Below are 14316 nucleotides of genomic sequence, written 5' to 3'. Positions count from 1 at the left end.
TATAGCTACTGGAGATCAAGTAGCTGACTGTCTCACCAAAGGACTTAGCTCAATAGATTTAGAGAGGTTTTGTGACAAGATGGGCTTGATTGATATCTTTTGCCCATCTTGAGGGGGAGTGTTGAGATTTATGTATGTTTATTGCATTAATAGTAACTATAGGGTTATATTGGTAAGAAAGCAATTATAGAGAACCGTAGGGTTACGGATGTAATTGTGACGCCTATATAGACCCAAAAGAACAAAGGAATGAAACAATTCATATTTTGCTGAAAATCTTTAAAAATTGTACATTGTCAACTAGATTCCCTAACCTATATGAGATCTGTAATAATAAAAACATTTCCATCTCTGATGTTGTTTTCTCACAAGGGATGTGAGAGGTTATGGATTCGAAATTCAGATGGGAAAAATTATTTGTTGTAATAACAAAAATATTAAATAGTTGGATGGTTTGACCTCCAATCTTTACTCAAAAAATATTTTCACAAGGGCATAGCATTCACTTTCATAGGAATATTACGAGTATATTAGCTATAGAGTGGAATCAACTTTTATACATCATTAGTACTTCTAGCTTTACTCACAATAATGATAAAATTGCATGGAGGTGGGAACACTTAGGAAAATTTACAATTAGATCCATCTACAAATTGTTAAACTTTAGAGGGATCGATGATAATAACTATGCAATAATATGGTCTTTAATTAGGATTTTTATGTGGTTACTTCTAAATAATAGAATTTTAACTAAGAACAACTTAATTAAGGAAAAGAGGTTGGGATGGGGATATCAAATGTCAATTTTGCCCTTTGTAGGAAACTATTTCTCATCTCTTCCTACACTGCCAACAGGTGCAAAAAAAATCTGGTTTTGGTTGGGACAGAGCCAACAACATTTTTTAGATTGGCATATTTGCTCTGATATTTTTATATTCTCCAAATCATTGTCTCATGATCAGCAGATAGACTTTTTAGTTGTATTTGGTGCATTTTGTTGGACCTTATGGAAACATAGAAATAAATTGTGTTTTCAACAAATATCTACCAAATCAGCTCGATCTATTATACTACTGATTATCTCTGTTGTTGAATATTGGTCAGGTCAAATGACAAAGAAAATCAAAGCTGCAGCTGCAGATTGGCTTCCAGTTGATATTCAGGTTATTCCATTGAGGGTGTGGGACCCAACAGATACACAAGTGGAGATCTTTCAAGGTGCAGCATCCAGTCCACAGATGCTGTTGTTCACTGAAGGGGAAGCTGGTGCTCTAGCTGAGTAGAATATGAAGAACACTTCTTTTTGCTTAAGCATTTAGTAGGGTATAATGAATGCCTCGGCCCTTTTAAAAGTGGCTTATTGTTAGGAAGTCATTTTCTTATTACTGTGTTTTGGTGGCAATATGTCAAACGCCGAGCGTTTAGCTTCTGTTTTGTTATATGCATAATCTGTGCAACAACTTAATAGCTGCCTAATAGCCTAAGATTCTGTACAGGTGTAACTTAACACTCTGATTTCATGCTATATGAAATGGGCGTATGATGCCTTTTGTCAAAAGAAAAATTATAAATATAGTGATCGATTTTGAGATCTATGGCAGAATTAAATACAGTTTAAATTTAATAATTCTTCGTACAGTGCCGACTGCAGAGGGTGATTCAAATACAGTTTAAAATTTAATAATTCACCTCCTGCACATCTTATTTAGCTACACATTACCGACCACAACATATCCCAAGTCCCGGCCAACACAGCTGAATGCAGATCTTCTTTTTCTTAATCCGTGTTGTAGTTTCTGTTTCATTCTACTGAGAGGGGGTGCCGTCTTCGCACAACTGACAGGTCCACGGGGCCCATCCTTCAGTAAAATGTAACTAAAACTGATCCACGGAATTCACAAAATCAACTCTCTCCATATTCACCGTCAATCATAAAACCGACGATCACATTGTATCCGTCTTACATAGCTGACGCAATCCGTGACATGCTTTATCATTATCAATTAATTTGCTTTTCTTTTTCGAAGGTAATGCTCTAAATAGTAATTATGGACCTATGGTCAATGGAATGTATCATGCATCAGTTGAAGTCAAACCCTCCTTCTCACTTCTTACTAGGCGTACAATCTGTTTCTACTTCTTTACACATTGTTTGGGAAAACAAACAATGTGCTCCTTCAATTGATTCTATAAAATTAATTCGTAAGCATATTTGTATACTAATTAACCAATTACAATTTTTTTTTTAATAAGATAGCAAATCAACCCAAGCGCGCCTCATATTCACCCTATAAAACCTCTGCACTGCTCGTCACTTTCCCTCACATCGGATATACAAAACCAAATCTCTCTAAAAACCACCGAAACCAAATCAAATTAATCACTACTTTTCAAGTTCATATCAATGGCGTCGGAGAAAGGCGTTATGCTCCTTGATTTTTGGGTCAGCTCATTCGGGCAGAGAGCTCGCATTGCCTTGGCCGAGAAAGGGGTCCAGTACGAGTACAAAGAACAGAACTTGGATGAAAAGAGCGACTTGTTGCTCAAATCCAATCCGGTAATGTTGTAGCACCTGGAACAGAACTAGTGCAACTTATTTTTTTTTAAGAACCAGGATCTAGTCCTTGTTTTCATTAACCTTGAATAGTTACAGGGTTTGGGTTTCCGTTGTGGATTCACAGTGTGTGTGTAAAATAAAGTTATAAAATACTTCTGAAAAAAGAGAGGGGATTGTGTGTGAGAAAAAACAAGAAGAAGGAAAAAATAAAACAAAAGATGAAGAAATAAGCAAAAAGCTAAAATCTAATTATTCCAAAGAGCTTAGTTGACTATCTCTCACGCCATTGTGGTGCCTCTGTGTTACAATTTGCGTTGCTCCATTCCTCCCTTATCTGAGATAGAATGTCCTCATTACTGCTCACTTTTTCATTGAAGATCCTATTGCATCTCTCTCGCCAAAGCACAAAATGTGATGTCAGTATTACTGCTCTAGTCTGTTTACTTATTGTGTTATCAGTGATGGCTGTAATGAGGTCGGTGTTGGTCGTGAATTGTTGATGTATCCCCCTTTCACCGTATAGCAGCTCATGTATTGTTCTCGTGCTTAAACATGAGTTGAATAAGTGCTCTGTAGATTCATCACTTGCTCTACACATGTAGCAAATCCCCACAACATGAAAAGTTGAAAACCCCTTTTTATCAAATTTTGTGCTGTCAGTATCTTATCATTGCACAGTAACCACGAGAACACCTTAAACCTTGGCGGTACCTGTAACTTCCAAATTCTGTGTGGACTTGTTGCAATACTCAGTGCATCACATAGTCTGAAATACACTGATTTTACTGAAAATTGGCCATGTTCGTGTGGTATCCACTTGGAGTCATCCTATTCCGTGGTCAATACAATGGCTGCCAGATCTGACACCATACAAGCCAACTGGGTGGAGGCCTGTTCCGACAGAACCGGACCCACTATGGTACTGATATTTGTCTGTTGTTTTACCTCTCTTACTGACACCTCTGGATCGACCGCGTATGTAAATAACTCCAGATATTTTCCTTTGATGACTCCTCTTCCCCAGTTCTCACTCCAAAATGTAACCGTGTCCCCTTAACCCAATATTCTCAAGGTAAAGGCATTGAAAATTCCATTAGCCTCGAACAATTTTGTTGAAAAGAATTTTGACCTTTTTATCTCCACAGTATATTGTTTGGAAAATTGTTTTCCAGAGCCTCTTACTAGGTGTGCTCCATTGCCAACACCACTTGGCTAGTAGGGCTGTGTTGAATTCCTTGATGGCAATTATTCCCAAACCTCCAATTTTCTTTGGCAGTGAGATCATGGCCCAATTCGCTAGGTGTATTTTCTTTTGTGTTTGTGCTCCATGCCATACAAAGTCTCTCCTTATTTTCTCAATGTCCTCTACCAACAATTGCGGCAGCTTAAAGACCGACAATGAAGTAAATAGGTATCGTCGTGAGGACTGAGTTGATAAGAATAATTCTGCCTGCCATTGTTAGAAATTTTGCTGTCCATCCCATCAGTCTTCCTTTGATCTTTGCCAATAAGTGTATATATGCATCTCTTTAAAGTCTTTCTGTTGTTAATGGCAATCCCAGATATGTCAGAGGTAATTTCCCTTGTCTACATCCCATCATGGATATGAGTTGGATGGTATTCAGTTTTAATATTTGAATTAACTAGTGCAACTTAATGTATTTGCATCTTTATCTCTAACATCCATGTATCAAACTATCAAACTATGTAGTCACATAACATGATTTTCTTTGAGAAGGTAAACAAGAAGATACCAGTACTGATTCATGATGGCAAGCCTGTTTGTGAGTCCCTGATAATAGTCCAGTATATTGATGAGGTCTGGTCTGACAAGGCTCCTCTGCTGCCATACGATCCTTATGAGAGGGCTCAGGCACGTTTCTGGGCTGATTTCGTGGACAAGAAGGTTTTTGTTTCTCTTGCTTTCTCCCTTTATTTTCGCTTTATATATTGTGTTGCTGTACCTATCCAATGAATAAATTATTTTTTATAATTTTTTGTAAGATTCATTAGGTTAACTGGATCAAATGCTTGAAAAAAATGCACTTATGTGGCTATCAATCTTTGTACAGAACTATATCAATCTTTCAACAAAATTGTAGTGATCTACAGAAAGGTTATAGTTCACGTTATGGAATAAATGAGTTCTGCTGAACAACTCAAATAATGCAACCGAAGATGAGGTTCATGCATCATTTTTTGAGATAAAGACAAATTATTTAATTCTCAATTTAATCAAAATTAGAGTCTATTAATCATTCATATATTTGAAAAGTATAGCTAGTTCATGATTTATTCCTTCACAAAAGATCGTATTCCTGATAATAGATTAGATCGTAGCAAGATTAATCCTTCTTATTCCAAGACAAAGATTCAATCATTTAGTCAACATCAACGAACTACTGGTACTTTGTTAAATCTAAACCAGAATAACCAATCTAAATTTTATCTACTCTAATCAATTGGTAGTCATGTGATCATGTCTCCTTAATCCCTACCACTTTTAAAAATAGGTTTTATTTAAATGTTTTGCGAGTTGGGCACACTTAGCGTGGTCTTCTATGTCGGCTTACCTGCACAAATTTGTGATCAGCACTTATTCTGTTAATAAATCCAACCATGCTCTAAATCCTGACTTAATAAACCGACACATTCTTAAATATTCTAAAGGATTATTATTATTATTATTATTATTATTATTATTATTATTATTATTATTATGCATACTCTTTATGCTGCTCCCTGATTAAATTTGAATTTATGAGTAATTAATTAAACAAAATTAGTTTATTAAGGTTGTAATTTTGATCTTGGTTAGTTTTGAACCAAAAGCTTGCTCTGATGCCTTGATAAGCAGCCTCACCAAAAGTTTTGAACTTAATAGATGTGCGATTGTGGAAGCCGGCTATGGAAGCTGAAGGGAGATGAGCAGGAGGCTGCTAAAAAGGAGATGATTGAGATCCTGCAGCTACTAGAGGCCCAGCTCGGCGACAAGAAGTATTTCGGTGGCGACACTTTTGGGTTCGTTGATGTGTCTTTCATACCATTCACCAACCGGTTCTATTCCTATGAGACTTTTGGCAACTTTAGCATTGAGGCAGTCGCTCCAAAGCTTGTTTTATGGGCCAAACGGTGCATGGAACGGGAAAGTGTGGCAAAAACATTGTATGACCCCAAGAAGGTTCACGAGTTTGTGTGCGACCTCAAGAAGAGACTTGGCATCGAGTAGAATGATGTAGTAGAACATGAATTTGCCACTGCTAGATGCTGGTAGAAAGTAATAATAGGTGATGATATGTGTTTGGTTACTTGTTTGTGAGTTGATATTTTGTTTATGTTGTTTGAATAGTTTTGAGTTTGGGGCTGCCTGCGTTGCCCAAATTTTTGTGTTGTTTGTTTAAATAATCAGTAGTGTAATGAAAAATTTTTAGCTAGTATCTTGGGGATTATTTTGCATTAGAAATTGGTTACAATTTTTTCTTTGTATCTATGGAATAAATTGTGATCAGTATTTGATTAGAAGGATCCAGTCCATCAGCGTGGTCTGTGAGCCTTATTATTAGGTATATAAAGCTTGAATCAACTGGTACCTTAAAAATAGAATTGATGGAACGGAGAAGAGATACAAGTGTTAAGAGATAAGCTGGAAGAAAACCATAGATATTAATTGTTATTTCTCGCAAATTCTCGAATTCGTTACAACACTCAAAACTTGTTTGGACAAACAAAAGTGAATGGTAAATAGTGAATATGGCTTCTTAATTGTGATTGGCTGTTCAAATCTATCTGAGCAGTGTCTTTCTGAAAAACATATAATTAACTCATTGAACTTTGCGTGACCTTTTGGAATATCTCAACCGTTTAAATAGTTTTGCACGACTCTCAAAGCAAAAATAATACTGCCCCCCTGCGCTATCCTCGAATAGGCACCGAACACATCGGTCACGCAAAAATTGAGATATCTCAGAGGATACGCACTCTAATTAAGCATATCTTAGTAAAGAATCAATATTCCTAACGTTAGATTTGACAGTGGGATTCAGATAGATTTGATGGTCAACCAATTACAATTAAGAAACATGTCTTAATGCGGCACTAGATTTGCAACATTGCAACCTCATTATTTTCTCTGTGTGCACTTCATGTAGCTATTTTGATTTTCCTGATTTTTGTCATATATATAGAAGGATACAACTAATTCTAAAAAAGAAAGATATGCTTAATTATTCCATTATATAATTAATATAATTAAGCATATCTTTTGTAAGATTGGAGAAAAGATTCATTGAATGGTTTATTTTGGTGTATGAATTAAGCATTATTTTGTGATTACACTATATGATAAATTATTCAACAATATATATGGTAAATTTACAAAAGATATGCTTTATTAATTATTATATTATTGAATATAATTAAGTATATCCTTTGTAAGATTTGCGCAAGATTCATTGAATGATTTATATATATTTCGGTGCTTGTATTAAGCATGATTTTGGGACTGCGTTATTTGGTAATTAATTTATTCAAAAAATATAGGTGATAATTTTACAAAAGATATGCTTAATTATATCATTCAATGAATCTTGCATGGTGATATAAATGCATTAAGTGTCTTTTGAAAAGCATATAATTAATTCATTGAACGATATAATTAAGCATATCTTAGTAAAAACTCAATCTTCCTAACGATAGATTAATTTGCCGCTTCTGTGGGCTACTCGATCGGCCATGAAATGTCTGCGTTTCTTGACGTCCAGTGGCTACTATAAAATTTATTATTAACATTTACACATGAATTTATTAAGACAGTGTTCAATGAAATTTTTCGATAATGGGAGTGAGGCTATGGTACTTTGCAAAGAACACGTGGATCCATGTTATGAATATGGATTCATATTTTTCGTTTTTAATGCACAGGCAGTCTATTCAAATCATTTCTTATGATCTTTATATTAAAATATATTAGAAGATCTAATTTTACATATTTTAGAATATTTTAACTATTTTTTAAAATAAGTAACAAATCATCTAATTTAAAAATTATGTACCATTCAAAAGAAGTAATTTTCATATCTAAAAAATAATAAAAAAAATTAATTAAAAAAAAAAATCCAGTGTCCAGCTAGATTAATTTGCATGTGAAGGTTATATTAATGATTTAAATTAACTGTTTGAACTTAAAAAAATGAATCTATATAATACGGTCTACTTTGCGTCATATATATGGGCTAATTAATTTTATTCTGTATTTTAGTTAAAAGGAGTATTTGTATCCGTGTAAATAAATTTTCTTTTATCAATATATCTGTGCCAACATTTCAAAAAAGAAGAATACGTTCTACTTTGCAAAGTACCGTAGCCTCATTCATACAGTGGCTTTGTTATTGATTTCATTACGAAATCATGGATCTTCTTCCAAAAGGACACATATATACCAATTATCTGGTACCTCAAAATAGAAACAAAATTAAGCAATACTGTACCCCAATTCATTAATAAAAAAAAAGAGAGAACAGAATAAGAGGTGCAAGAGATAAGAGAGGAGCTGGAAGGAAAAGATAGATGTCAATTGTTATCTCTCGCAATTTTTCGAATCGTTACAATATTCGAAGCTAGCATCTGTTTTCTCTGTAGAAGGGACTCGGAAACAGTGAGATACATGAATGGCTGCTTCTGTTAGGCAGCACATCATGACCAAACTGTCACAAAGACTCAGCAGTTGATTGTGGAGACTATCCACAAATTTTAGTTGCTGAAATAAAACTTTCAGCCAAGACAAATGTAAGCAACAATTTGTTTTGTGCTATGGTCCCAATAGAGAGAAAGGTACGTGTGCCTAGGGTGGGAAAAACGGCACGGCAGAGTCGACTTCGTCATGGAACGGCATGGAACAGTACAGTAAGTGTGTCAGTTACGTATCATGACTCGTGTATCCCGTGCCGTGACTATCTTTTGAAACTTTGGTACGGCACGGCACGTCACGTGAAAAATCTAGTCACGTCACGGCATGGTACATAGTCACGCGAGTCTCGTGTAATTAGGACCATTAGACATTAATTAAATGGTGAATTTTGAAAAAACTAACTTAAATTATGATTAAATGCTCACGGGAGTCACGTAAGGCATGTTTGGATACGGCATGACTCACATGGCGTGACCATTCACATGCTGTGACTACCTCTTGATATTTTAGTCACGACATGGCACGTGAAAAATTAACTTGATCACGGCATGGCACAGCACAAGACTAAAGTCACAGCGTATTATGTAAGAAGATATAATTATGTGGCCCAAAATAAAACTAATGGGCTGATTTAAAAGGCCTGTTATCAAGTGCTGACAAGATTAAATTAAGAGTGCGCATACTGTTTGATCAAATAAAGGGTCATTGATAAATAAAAGATGCATTGGCTAGATTCATTGCATAGTAATTAAAAGGCGCTATTAAAGGCTTTGGTTAAAAGGTGCGTTTTGTCACAGAGGCTATATTAAATCATAATTAAAGAATGTCCTATTAGAAGGCTTAATTAAAGGTGCATATATCAGATGATATAAATTAAAGGGTGCGAATAATTGACAGTATGCTATTAATTGGTGCATATAGTCAACAGATGCGTTGATAGAGTCTGATTTAAAGGCGCATATTAATTAGCTAGATAAGTACATATTGTTGATAGATTAATTAAATGGCCTGGTGCGCAGATAAGCCTAATTAAAAGGTGTCTGTTATTATCCACATAATTAAAAGCCTGCGCTATTTATCCATATTCATCTCCCCTATAAATATTGCTTTAATGACAGGCAATGAGTACGTGAATTCTAACGGTAAGATTGATTCTCTCTTTATCGATATTTCATAAAAAACAAGTTGTCATTGCTTAAAAAGGAAAAGAGGAGAGAAATCGCTTTATGGTTCTTCTGACGGTTTGCGAAGAACGTTTCAAGTGTTGTTCTACAGATTACTATGGAGAAAGGTATGTAATCTATTTGATTAATTTATATGTGGAGACTATGATTTCTAAGATCTTTGATTTGCTTTAAATAATTTTTTTAATTCCGTTGTCGAAAACTTTAAAAATGATTAGTTGTACTCATAATAATGATTGTGTGTTAGTAGTTGAGCACGATAACGTCTACTTAAATATCAGTCATGGCACAGCACGTTTTTTTCACTCTAGGTGTGCCTAAATATATATTCAGATAGAAAAGACAAACGGTCCAGGAGATAGTTGGATCAATAAGTGCAGAGTACGCCAGTTGGTTCCAAAATGAGCAACAACCACAAGTGCAACAATAGTTCATAAATACTTGGTTGGTTGCTTTGTCACATCTTCATTTTCTTTTACTTTTCCTTTTTTATAGCTTTAATTTCTGTAATATATACTGTTACAACATCTTTAGTGTCTAATTAATGGAATATGGAGATATGACCTTCAAATTTCTTCTTAAAAAAGAATCTATCAAAATTCCACTTTCAAACGTTCTCAAAATTCTCTGTTTCTAATGCCTTAATATATTTCTCTTTTTCTTTCTCTTTCTCTTTCTTCTCATGTTTCACTGCAATTTGACTCCCACATCGTTCTCCTTCATTTCACACAATAAAAAAAAGATAAACTGACATGTGGAGATTAGAGACACGACAGTTTAATTTCTATGATTACTTGATGAATTCATAGTCTGCAGTAGTTCAAAATATTGAGTTACTCTATTGAATTGATCTGAATTCTAATCGGACGGTGGAGATTTTAAACTCAATATCTTGATATGGTCCAGCACTCCAACTGAAGCTCATTTGAAAAACCCAACATGTTTTTATCGTTCTTCTCCTTCTGTTAGACCAAGTCAAAATAATATCTGAGTGTATACGTAGGATAAAAGAAATAGATTTAGAAATTTAGAGAGGGATTAAAAGTTATTAAATTAATTTTGAGCAATTTGAAAATTTTCGTTATAATATTTAGAAATTAGAGTCACTTGATTTGTTGTAAGTATTTTTTTTTCTTTATATTAATCGAATTTTTAGTAAGCATTAGATCGAGCCACTAATTTTTCAAAAATAATATTTTTTTGTCTCCTCTTTAAATTTATCTCTTTCATTCTGACACAATTTCTATGCCCAAACAGATGGACTAATTTCAGGTCTAGGCCAATTCCACAATACCCCCAATATCCTTAATCTACATTTTGCATATGACACACTATTATTCCTTGAAGCCAACCCAACCATGGTGGAAAACCTCAAGTTCCTACTTTTAGGCTTTGAACTATTGTCATGATTAAAAATAAATTTTAGTAAGAGTACACTAGTACCCTTGAATATATCCCACTCGTCGTCAATTTTGCTACCCAATTAGGTTGTTCTTTAGCTACTCTTCCAATTACATACCTAGGAGTCCCTCTCCATTGGAAAAAAAATTAAATGTTGCTGACTGGCAACCTTTAGTTTCCAAAATAGAAAAAAAACTGCAGACATGGAAATGAACCATTCTTTCAATTGGAGGTCGGTTAACAATACTCAACTCAGTCCTAACAGCTATACCACTTTACTGGCTCTCCATATATAGATTACCAGTCCAAATTAAGAACAGTATAGACATAATAAGGAAAAAATTTCTCTGGTCTGGTTCTTCTTCGTCCCATCGAAAGTATCACTTAATTAAATAGGAACAAGTCTGTCTAGGTAAAGACCAATGAGGTTTAGGTGTTCTCAACTTAGATAGAATGAACATTTCTTTATTAGCCAAATGGTACTTTAGATTTAAAGACCCAACCTCTTCAGGCAAATGGAAGGTTATATTAATAAACAAATACAGTACCTCAGGTCTCACAATTTCCAGATGCTCTTCCTTTTGGACAGACATTATATCTATAAGATATATAGTTGACTTAGGTATAAATAGAGTTATAGGTAATGGTCAGGACATATTTTTCTGGCTAGACAGATGGTCAGGTGAATGTGCACTTTACTGTATTTACCCTAATCTTTTCCAAATTGCATCTGACCCCCTTATCTCAGTTGCAAGGGCCATCACTCCAAACAACCTTGCATTACAATTTACTAGGCAACTTACAGGAATCACCCTTACTGAATGGCAGTCCTTAGTTACATCTATACATTTTACAACTGTTTTTACTAATAGGTCAAATTTTGATAGGATTTACTGGAGGTGGCTATCTTCAGGACAATTCTCAGTTCATTCATTGTATAAGTGGCTAGAATATGGGGGCATCAAGAACACTACTTATACCACTCTCTGGAAAACTAAAATACCCCTGAAAATCAAAATTTTTATGTGGCTTTTAAGAGAGGGCAAGATACTAACGAAAGACAACTTAACCAAAAGGGGTTGGGTGGGAGACCAAACTTGTCACTTTTGCAATTTACCAGAGACAATTGACCATTTATTTGTAACATGTCCTATAATATTTAGTTTATGGACCTGGATAGCTAACCATAATAATTTTGTATTTAACTGTGATACCCTGACTGATTTGTGGCTGCTAGATGCATGGATACCCCTAAAAGATAGATACCTAATTGAACTCGTTAGAGCAGCTGCAATCTGGGTGGTATGGCTAGCACGTAACAAAGTTTGTTTCAATAATGCAACAATACCAACTATAGCTTCTTTAGGTTCTCAAATAATTTCTCTTACTATCTTTTGGTGTAAGTCCAACTCAGATGATTCATTTTTAAAACTATCTTTAATCCTTCCAATGGAAATTAATACTTTAATTTAGGCAGGCAGTATTATAATCCTCTCGGGAACCGATACATCAGAGGAGGAACACAGCTCTTGGAATTCTGGGGAAGAACCATGTCTTGATTTAGAGGGGTCAGACCTCTCTGAATATCTACGAGACAGAGCAGATTGTGATGAGGCTGATGCTGCCTACTACCATACCTCTAATCCTACCACTCTTACTAGCTCCTTATATGCCAGCAATACTGCATCACCTTAGTTTCTTCTTTATATTATGTTATTGTGTCTTTACGTATTTTACAGTTTCTGTGTTTCTTAGCATATTATATCTTGTCTGTTAGCCATCTCAAAGTTGCTTAACAACTTGTGAGACATTTTGCTCTTATGCTTTTATGCTTAGATATAGACTTGCCTAGGCAATTTTGTACAAAACATTCCGTTTCTAATGAAACAGGTGGCCTGTACCACTATTATAAAAAAAAAATTATGACACAATTTCTGTATTCATAAAAAGTTCCAAATGTTTTCGTAAATAAAGTACAACTGTATATGTTGTCCAAAGATAATCAATGCTTTGGTGAAAATTACCGGTTCCACCAAAAATAATTTTTTTTATGTAGTTAGTATTCCATAACACAATATTGATCAAAGATAATCTTACATTGAAAGGGTGGGTTGGATACCAAACTTGTCATTTCTGTTCTGAACATGAATCCATTAATCACTTATTCATAACTTGCAATTTAGCACAACAAATTTGGTTTTATTTAGGTAAAAGTCAATGGGTAATGCAAAATTGGCATACATGGGATGATATCTTACATTTTGCACAGACGTTGGATTATTTGGAAACATCGAAATGAAGTATGTTTTACTAATGGTCATGTTAAAACTGCTAGATCATTAATTTTGCTCATTAAAATCTTGTGTGGCTATTGGTCAGGTACCTTGAAGAAGAAAGTCAAAGATGCGGTTGGAGAGTGGCTTCATGTGATTGAAGATGTTATTCCATTAACTCAGTACATGCCCATGGAGGTGGTCGTTTACCAACCAGCAACCGACTCCGATGGGGGTCCTCCTGTGATGACCTAGATGCGATGAAGACTAAAACCCAATTTTGTCATTTAGATATTATTAGCCTCAGCCCATTACTTAGCGGCTTAATTTTAGCAACATTAGTCTATTTTTGGAATATTGCAAATGTTAAGCTTTGGATGATGTATGTCTTGGTGTTTGTTTTGTTGTTGCGGTTTTTTTGTTGTTGACTCTAAAATTGAAACAACTATGATGGTGTAATTATCTATATTCCGATCAATAAAATAGACATTTTGCCTTTTTAAAAAAAAAAAAAACTGTATATGTTGTCAATTTTCATTCCTCTATGCTAGCGAGAATTTCAATTGTATGTCACAAATTAATGTGTTTTCTATGCATAATATGAAAATAGTTTACAAGGTGCTAAGCATGAATAAATGTCGCGAAGATCTCTTCACGGATTATGAGCAAACAACTGGAAAAAAAAATCGAATTGTACCATTAAACTCAAAGTGTGGTATTCCATTGCATTGAGAACCTACAGGATATAGTTTGGGACTTTGGGGAGTTGAATGAGCAATAACTAGGAAGTTTCCACCGCTTGACCAAAAAAAATATTTAACAATATTCATTCATGAGGTCACCTGCTACCGACATTTTTATTTTTACCCATTAAAAAATTATTTTAATAATAATAACCAAAGTTTAATAAAATTTTTTTAAATACTCCATCCGTGGAATTTTTTCACGGGCTGAAATTGTAATTCAATTTTTTTTTTTATAAAACAGAAATTTGTTTTTATTTTTTATTTTTTGTATTGAAATATTAGAAATGTTGGATATATTTCTTTGAAAATAGATGGAATACAATATAATTTGATTTATTAGAAAGATTGTAACAAATAACCCGGATCAATATTTTTCAGGCCGGATTTTTCGCCGCCGTAAGAAAAATTAATATATTTCTTTATGTGTTATTGGAAAAAAATAAAAATCCTTAGATTCTGAGTTATTGAT

The 14316-nt window shown here is 34.3% G+C and overlaps 1 protein-coding gene across 1 annotated transcript; it reads left to right on the top strand.

The window, feature by feature from the left end:
- Positions 1–2342: 2342 nt before the first annotated feature.
- LOC144557827 (putative glutathione S-transferase) lies at positions 2343–5903 on the top strand. The gene is made up of 3 exons (XM_078306439.1): positions 2343–2557; positions 4296–4463; positions 5442–5903. Exons 1-3 carry the CDS (start codon positions 2405–2407, stop codon positions 5784–5786), a joined length of 666 nt encoding a protein of 221 aa, XP_078162565.1. The 5' UTR covers positions 2343–2404; the 3' UTR covers positions 5787–5903.
- Positions 5904–14316: the final 8413 nt, after the last annotated feature.

The sequence above is a fragment of the Carex rostrata genome, chromosome 8, assembly GCF_964058835.1.
Source record: "Carex rostrata chromosome 8, lpCarRost1.2, whole genome shotgun sequence".
Taxonomy (NCBI): Eukaryota; Viridiplantae; Streptophyta; class Magnoliopsida; order Poales; family Cyperaceae; genus Carex; species Carex rostrata.
This window is presented reverse-complemented; position numbering and strand designations above follow the sequence as displayed.